Raw genomic sequence first — 9,011 nt, forward strand, 5'->3', positions numbered from 1 at the left:
CACGATGTCTGATGAAACAAAATAGAACTGTTTGGCCATAATGACCATCATATGTTTGGAAGAAAAAGGGTGAGGCTTGCAAGCCGAAGAACACCATCCAAACCATGAAAGCACGGGGGTGGCAGCATCATGTTGTGGGGGTGCTTGCTGCAGGAGGAACTGGTGCGCTTCACAAAATAGATGGCATCATGAGGTATTAAAATTTGTGGATATATTGAAGCAACATCTCAAGACATCAGTCAGGAAGCTAAAGCTTGGATGCAAATGGGTCTTCCAAATGGACAATGCCCCAAGCATACTTCCAAAGTTGTGGCAAAATAGCTTAAGGACAACAAAGTCAAGGTATTGGAGTGACCATCACAAAGCCCTGACCTCAATCCTATAGAAATTTTGGGCAGAACTGAAAAAGCGTGTGCGAGCAAGGAGGCCGACAAACTGACTCAGTTACAGCAGCTCTGTCAGGAGGAATGGGCCAAAATTCACCCAACTTATTGTGGGAAGCTTGTGGAAGGGCTACGCGCACGCGAAACGTTTGATCCAAGTTAAACAATTTAAAGGCAATGCTACCAAACACTAATGGAGTGTATGTAAACTTCTGACCCACTGGGAATGTGATGAAAGAAATAAAAGCTGAAAGAAATCATTCTCTCTACTATTATTCTGACATTTCACATTCTTAAAATAAAGTGGTGATCCTAACTGACCTAAGACAGGGAATTTTTATGACGATTAAATGTCAGGAATTGTGAAAAACMGAGTTTAAATGTATTTGGCTAAGGTGTACGTAAACTTCCGACGTCAACTGTATGATATTCTTCTATTGACTATAAACCTTTTATAAGCTACTTAGAACACAAAACTGGCCCAATCACCCACCTTGTATATGATCATTCATGTGTGAAACTAATGTGTTACCTTGACAACTCCTTTCTTCTTGTGGTACTTCTCCCCCAGTCTCTTGGTAACAACTTTGATTACGATGCCGGGGTGCAGCCAGTGGTCCGCTCTCACAGACCTCTTCTTCTGCTCCTCCATCTGAACATAACGCAGTTCACAAAGGGTTACATGCGCACGTGTTAAACACAGAGTTAACTTGACAGTGCATCAAGTCAGATCTGAGAGGGAGAACTGGAAACACTACCGTACCTCCATGATCTCACCCAGGGCTGACTTCTTCTTCTTCTCTTTGGCTTCTGAGGTGGAGGGCGCATCTTTCCTTTTCCCTGAACCTGCTGCCTTCAGGGCACTGGGACCCAGGGCCACACTAAGGGGAAGAGGTAGACACAGTGTTAATCTGAGTGAAAGAGTGAAATCCCCACAGTCATTTTACTTTTGCATTGCCATTGATGATGGTGAGTCATTCTTACTGAGCTTCAGATTACTGTACCTGGCTTTAGATGGGCCATCCGCAGAGGAACAGGAGCCCTTGGCCAGATTGAAGGTAACTGAAATATAAATCAGAAATATAACCAGTGAGAGAAGAGCGGGCATAACGGTGTAATCAGCATAATTTCTGACCAAATGCATCATGAGCTATCTATATAAAAAATAAAAACATACTTTTCTCTTCTTCACTTTCTCGTTTCAACTCAGTGAAAACCGGTGCTTCCTGAAAAAAGAGGGAGATTGTTTTGATTCCATGACATGTCATAGGTAAACAGTATCTTTGCTGAACAGTAGGGATGTGAATTCTGTCGGAGATTACATCTCTGAGCTGTGTGTGCGTGAGAATGATGTATGGTGTGTGTAGGCGCCTGAGCTGAGCCAGAGGGCAGACTGAGCATCTACCACTATCTGATTAGGAGAGGAATTTATGCTTTTTGTCCCCACACTTTTGAAATCTCATTCACCTACTTATTAATTTGTCTTTTTTTTTGCTCGTAAAATGTCAATATTTATCTTTAGAAATGAGCTGAAATAGCAAATTAATATAACGCAGCTTTGGATTTCACCCCCCGTCTCAAAATTGAATGGTTGTGAACGTTTGAAACTTTACACAGGTGAGCTGCTCTTCTCCRGCTTCGACCACAGGCCTACATTGCGGCTTGCAAAATGTTTATGAAATTACAACTTTAACCTGTTCATGTAAAAAAAAAAAAAAAAGCACTGATTGTTTAAAGCAAAACCACCAAAACTATTTCTTAAGGTYAACCTGGCAATCGAAAAGCCCCAATCGGAAGTTAGATGTGTAATCAGAAAGATGAGAGTTGTGTCCACTCCGGTAGCCTATACAACTKCAGTAAAACAATTTTCTACAGTGCATTTGGTAACAATGACTCAACAAATTATATTGTTTGTCACCCAACTAATAAAGCCTAAGATTCGGCATTGCAAAAGCCATTTTACAAGCATTTGAATGCTGCTTGTGCCGCACAGATATACGAATATTAGATCAGGGATAGGCTCTCGTGGGTGCGAGCTGCTCTGTGCGCAGTTGTTATTTGTTTAATTTAACCTTTATTTGACTAGGCAAGTCAGTTAAGAACACATTCTTATTTACAATGACGGCCTAGGAACAGTGCCTTGTTCTGCCTTGTTCAGGGGCAGAACGWCCTTGTCAGCTTGGGGATTCGATCTAGCAACCTTTCSGTTACTGGCCCAACGCTCTAACCACTAGGCTACCTGCCGCTCCGTTATCTGACTTGGAGATCAATGACTGTCTTATGAATTGACATGCATAGGCTACTGGAGGAAAGGACACACAAATTCAGTCACAAAAGATTAGAGGTCTTTTTGGAAAAACGTTAGTGAACTGGGGGTTTGTATAATTTTAAATAGATTTTATGATGCACTGTATCTTAAACATTTGTASCGGGTGCCGATGCGTATCAGTGTATCATTACATCCCTAGTAAACAGAACCCTTGGCCAGTCCCTGTTCAGCAGACAGAGTGTAATATGACCTCCTAGTCAGAGGAGGGCAGTAGTGGTACTCTCTCACCTCTGGCTCCCTGCCCCCTTGGCCTCGGCGGACCTGCTCCTCTATGAACTTGGCACTGCGCTCCTGGTCATCAAGGTCCTGCTTCTTCTTCCTCTCCAGCTCCTCCTGCCTCCGGATGGTCTCTGGGTCGCGGTCGATGTACTGGATGTACCAGCCTTTGGGCGTCTCGTCCACCTTACAGAAACCTGGGAGAAGTCATCAGACACAGCAATGTCAGGGATCAGACAGACACAGACAAACACACATAACTTCTGTTCTAAGGGGTATGAGCGTGACAGTACCCTCTTTCCCCAGCCACTTGGTGAATTCAGTGAGAGTCTCCCACTGGGTGGAGTTCATATGGACATGCTCTCTGTCATTGATGTACTCGTTATAGACAATGTTGTTTTGCACTCGCTTGGTTCCTGGAGGGGGAGAGAGAGAGATTGAGAGAGAGAGAGAGAGATATTCAGTCAGGTTGAGGTTTGTCTTACAGTCTCTTTATAAGTAGCTAGTGTAATATTGCATGCACATATAATATATAGTTTCAGAAGAAATCAAATATTACCAAAGCGTCTTCTGATCAGCTCAATAAAGTCATTCTTGAACTCCCTTGGTGAGAGGAAGAGTGGAGAGAGGAGAATGCAAATAAGTCCACTGGTGGAACACCTCCCCTGACTCATCATCACACCATTATTGACATGTAATTTAAKATTTTTGGGGGAGACAGTGTTATAGAAAACGACATACCAACAGCCAGACCTAAGTAAATGCAGATTGACTCACTGTGAGAAGTTGTCCATGATCTTGTTGGGGTCCTCCGAGGCCAGCAGCAGCTGTCTCTGGTGGGACTCGGACATGCAGTGGCATTTGAAGCCATTCTATGGGCAGAAAGGGAAAGCTAGTTCAACCTAAACTGGCTCTTGTCCCGGGCGTTACCGTTAYTGTGTAGAACCTAACTTCTGACATCCCTGATCGTTACTTTCCTGAGGACAATACAGTCTATCTAGCTCGCTAARTTACATGGTTAATTTACATTCTGTKCCAACGAGTTGGTCGTTTAGGACGCTTGCAACATTTGGCTTGCACCTACTAGCAAATATTCCAAACGTTACGCTATATAACGTTAGATAGCTAACTTAGCTAAGTTAGCAATCTTTCTTACCTCGTCTCGACATTGTTTCTGGCACATTTGACAATACCATCGCAATTTTTGAAGACCTTTTGCTTTGATCCTATTCCCGATCGCCTTTGGGCTTAGAAAKCCCTCTTTCCCCATGTCAAATAATAATCGTCTACATATAAATTATTTAAATTCGAAATAATCCTCGAACACGTTCCACTGTTATTATGCTCTTCTCCTTCCTCCTAAAAATCTGCCGCTTCTGTGTGTATTTCGTCATCAATTTACGTGTACTTTGAAGTAACGCGAGGTTTGTTTTTTCGTCCACATCTTGCCATTTACTTGCGCTTGCGCAGTCCTGCGAGTCTGACCTTCATCGAAGTAATTATGTTCGCCAGGACCAGCGCGTTGGTGTTCCTCCCACAATGGTAACGTTTTATTAGCAAAATTACGTATATTTCACAACAGGATTTTGAGCATAGTGCTGTCGTACACATATATGACAAATATGTACGCCGTATGCGTTGACGAGCCATGTAAAACATTGCAAGGGCGCGCTAACCCGCAGGCCGCAGATGGTGTGTGGTGCAGAGTGAATGGTCAGGTTCAGCCGGACGGAGGCTAAACTGACATTAGCTTGCTAACCATGTCATTGAAGTGTGTGACAACTAACTAACGTTGATTAAATGGTCCTTTTAGTAATTCGTACGATGCCAGATGTTTTCAGGACAGCGTTCAGTTCTTGTCAAATTCACTGTCCCTCCCACTAAGTTGGCATACATTATCTGGATAAACCTAACATGCTAACTGTTATCTGGTGACATGGACTCTAGTATAACGTTAACTAACTGATTGCTAGTATAGTTGTACAAACAACATTCATTCGCTTATAGGTAGCTAGGTATTTGTATTGGGAGGCAAATGGTTTATAATCCCTGAATTGAGGATGTCCACGTTATGTTGCGAACTTGCAATGATAATGTTTCTAATTTACCTAGCTAATTCTATTTGTTTTGTAGTGGGCAGGTCAGGAACATGGTTACCTTGAAGGACAGTAAGTATTTATCTTGCCATCTCTTTAACTACTCTGTGTTACATAAAATTCACCCTTGTGTTACATAAAATTCACCCTTGTGCATAAGACTTTAAAGAGGAAGCTCAAGTGAAACTTTTGAATCATGATGATATTGTAGTTGTGTGTCTCAATATTATTGAATCTCAAATGTTTAGTCAGTCAGTGGCATCCATCTTTCCCATTCTAGTCACCATCCGTTTGAAGTCCATCAAGAACATCCAAAAGATCACCAAGTCCATGAAGATGGTGGCCGCTGCTAAGTATGCCCGCGCTGAGAGGCAGCTGAAGCCCGCCCGCGTCTATGGAAATGGTGCTGTGGGTATGTCATTGCTCACTCTGCATGTTCTCTCTATCTCTCTATCTCTATAATCCCACACACTAAAGTCTAAGGGAATGGATGGTTTCTATGTGAAGTTCATCACTGTCTGTTATTATGGTCCTCTATTAGGACCATAGTGAGAAGGCAGGGGTAGGTCAGGGCCTGTATTCATAGTCTTGGAGTAGGAGTGCTGATCTAGGATCAGTTTAGCCTTTTATATCATAATGAATAAGATTACATGGATAGAGGGGACCTGATCCTAAATTAGCCCTGGTACTGAGGCACTTCTTGAATACTATCCCTGTACTGTCACGGTCGTTTCACACACATTTATTGGAAATGTTTTTGTGGTGTTTGCCAATGGCATTCAACAAACCTGTTGATGGTCCCTCTTCTCTTGCCTGTCTGTCCCKCAGCCCTGTACGAGAAGGCTGAGATCAAGGCCCCAGAGGGAGTGGCCAACAAGCACCTCCTGATCGGTGTGTCGTCTGACCGTGGTCTCTGTGGCGCCGTCCATTCCAACGTGGCCAAGGCCATCAAGGCCAAGATTGCAAACCTCACCGGCGAGGGCAAGGAGGTGATGGTWGTCAATGTGGGGGACAAGCTGAGGAACATCCTGCAGAGGTACAGAATGATAATCAAGAKATACAGCCACTTTACTGTATGATGCCCACAGCAACAGGTCCACTCTAGTGGTTTCCTTTGGAATTTAGTTTATTACCATGACAACAGTGTTCCCTCCCTCCTCGCAACCCAGGACACATGGCAATTACCTGCTGCTCAGCTGCAAAGAGGTGGGCCGCAAGCCCCCCACCTTTACRGARGCTTCCATCGTCGCCACKGAGCTGCTCAACATGGGCTATGAGTTTGACCAGGGTGCTGTAATATACAACAGATTCAGGTATGGATGGACTCCTTCCACAGCCACATTTCAGTGTCTTGTCTCCTCCAACGGTTTCTTAGTTGAGCCACTATAAGGAGATTACTTGACGTGAATCTTCCCATTCAAACAGTTTAGTCCCATCCTTATCCTTGAAAGTACATAGCCAATTATCAGAACAAGTCTTGAATGGATGTTATTTTCCCCCATTCAGGTCTGTGATCTCCTACAAGACTGATGAGAAGCCCATCTTCTCCATTGATACTGTTGCTAGTTCAGGTACAACACCATTGGTTTGAAGGTCGCTTTAATTCTTTAATCTAAGTCGTCGGGTGCTAAGCTGACAAATGGAATTGTTTTAAGATGGTCATACTATGGATCATTTAGCTATTTGATTTAAAATGTTAAGACCCCTTTAGGTTTCAAAATAATATATACAAATAATATAGATTTTGGCCTTGACTATTAAAGCCCAAGGAAATGCATTGAATAACACATTCATACATGGCAAAAAGGGCAGTCCAAAAAGAAATCATAAGCAACAAGGTTTTGAAGTATCTGACCTAAATCTAGGAAAAAAAAGAAAAAAAAAGTATGTTTTTGGGGGGGTAGGCACAAAACTAGCTATATACTTCCATTAGTTTTTTAAACTAGTACCGGTTACCTTCAGATGAGTCCCATGACACTTGTGGGGGTCATAGAGCAAAACGGAGAACACCCTCGTGTTCGTGAGAATCTCCTTTCAGCAGTCGGGGTCCTATTAGTTTGTTGCCCAAACGGTTCAGACGCTACCAAACAGAAGTTGGCACATCGACAGTACTGACTTCACGTGAGTGTCCTGACATTTGTGGGGGGGGGTTGAGGAAAACGAAGACGCTATTGTGTTTGTGAGAGTCCCCTTTCCAGAGTGCTCATAATAGTTTTGTAGGCCAAACCGTTTGGACGCTACAGACGTTTTCACGAGAATAACAATTTTCGGGATGTCTCATGATCTGCCACCTTTCACTGCAAATGTGGAAGTGCTACATCGGCGGATGCGGTGGATTGAGATTTGCATCCAATGCAAAAAAAACATATCTCCAACTTAAACTGACAGATTTTGATGGGGTTGTTTTTGGTTAATTAGGTTGACGCACCGGTGCGTCAATCGACTAGGGGGATAAAAATCGACCGACTGCTTTAAGATGTATGCCCCACAAAATGGCCGACTGATATCATACGTCTTCTTTTTCCACTTCTGTAACAGAGAACATGGGCATCTATGATGACATTGATGCTGACGTGCTGAGGAACTACCAGGAGTTTGCCCTGGTCAACATTATCTACTTTGGCATGAAGGAGTCCACAACCAGCGAGCAGAGTGCCAGGATGACCGCTATGGACAGCGCCAGCAAGAACGCCTGTGAGCATCTTCCTCCTCTCCAGCCTCTATAACAACTGGCTTATTGCTCATCTTCCTCACTTGTCTTTTAAGTTGTAGTCTTCCTGCCTGCCTCATAGCACACACAGTAGCTGTAGTCCTTTGTGATTATCTTCCTCAGTCTCCCTTTACTGCTTGATTGACCTAGTGTAATGCTTCTAGGGTTGCCATTGATATTACAATATCAGCTAATCTGGTTGCCAGGTCTGTGTGCCTGCACTTTGATGGCTTTGTTCTCTGATTCATATCAACCCTGGCTCTGTTCTCTCCCCTCCAGCTGAGATGATTGACAAGCTGACCCTCACCTTCAACCGTACCAGGCAGGCTGTCATCACCAAGGAGCTCATTGAGATCATCTCTGGAGCTGCTGCCTGTGAGTACGTTCACGATGTCAGCTTCTTTCTGCCATCTCGCTCTCTCTCTGTTTCACTCTCTCTCCCTTGGTGTTTGATCTGTCCCTCAGTAATGTTTTTTTCCCACACACAAAACAACCCCACTCATTCTTAACCTTGATTAGTTACCTACATCTTTGAAAATATCCCCAACTTGACTCCTTGCATGAGCACACCCATTGTTTGTCATTAAACATTTAGAGTTCTTTTTTAAGTTTGTTCACTAACCATTATTTTGTCACCTTATTACTCCACTCCAACCCCTCATGTTGGTATCAGGACGTAAATCATGTGATCGTAGGTAACAGCCCCTAGGATACACTCACTGGACACAGAAAGGAAGAAGAAAAACGTGCTATGCTCAAAGGAGACTGCTAGTGCTTTTTAGTCCAGGCCTATGCGGAAAGCATCCACTGTAGTCTAAGATAGAATTGCTCCCTCTAGGGCAGGGGTGGGCAAACTTTTTGACTCGCGGGCCACAATGGGTTCTAAAATTTGACAGAGGGGCCGGGCCAGGAGCATTTGGAGGGAGTGTTTGGGCCGGATATACTAAAGCATTAAATGTAGTGTGTGCAAACCTCATAGCACAGTAAGAACACTACAACCCAATTTATTAACTGTCTTTCAAATGTGAAAAATAGCCCTTATCAGTTAATAATTTGTCTCAAGGAATATGCAAGATATGGCATTTACATACTATTTCGCAGATACCGGGATGAGGAAATGTAAATAGATTAAAATAACATACGCACTGTGATTTATCAAGATTGCGTCTGTTTTTAATAAGTTTCAATCGAAGGTGCAAAGTTAAAGAAATCAACATTTATTGAAAAATGGAATCACTTTCAACATTCAAAACATATATTACCAACGAAATACTCAA

The 9,011-nt window shown here is 43.1% G+C and overlaps 2 protein-coding genes across 2 annotated transcripts; one reads left to right on the top strand and one right to left on the bottom strand.

Moving 5' to 3' along the window:
• Positions 1-791: 791 nt before the first annotated feature.
• On the bottom strand, positions 792-4,308 carry LOC112080963 (DNA/RNA-binding protein KIN17). Its single transcript, XM_024146909.2, has 9 exons — positions 4,085-4,308; positions 3,706-3,800; positions 3,488-3,531; positions 3,222-3,344; positions 2,941-3,125; positions 1,561-1,609; positions 1,388-1,445; positions 1,147-1,264; positions 792-1,035 (listed from the first exon to the last, which is right to left on the bottom strand). The coding sequence occupies exons 1-9, from the start codon at positions 4,196-4,198 to the stop codon at positions 904-906; spliced, it is 918 nt and encodes a 305-aa protein (XP_024002677.2). The 5' UTR covers positions 4,199-4,308; the 3' UTR covers positions 792-903.
• Positions 4,309-4,362: 54 nt separating this feature from the next.
• On the top strand, positions 4,363-8,573 carry LOC112080964 (ATP synthase subunit gamma, mitochondrial). The gene is made up of 8 exons (XM_024146910.2): positions 4,363-4,470; positions 5,062-5,096; positions 5,305-5,436; positions 5,853-6,060; positions 6,194-6,337; positions 6,531-6,595; positions 7,563-7,718; positions 8,014-8,573. The coding sequence occupies exons 1-8, from the start codon at positions 4,430-4,432 to the stop codon at positions 8,241-8,243; spliced, it is 1,011 nt and encodes a 336-aa protein (XP_024002678.2). The 5' UTR covers positions 4,363-4,429; the 3' UTR covers positions 8,244-8,573.
• The last annotated feature ends 438 nt before the right edge of the window (positions 8,574-9,011 follow it).

Source organism: Salvelinus sp. IW2-2015, unplaced genomic scaffold, assembly GCF_002910315.2.
Source record: "Salvelinus sp. IW2-2015 unplaced genomic scaffold, ASM291031v2 Un_scaffold16616, whole genome shotgun sequence".
Classification (NCBI taxonomy): Eukaryota; Metazoa; Chordata; class Actinopteri; order Salmoniformes; family Salmonidae; genus Salvelinus; species Salvelinus sp. IW2-2015.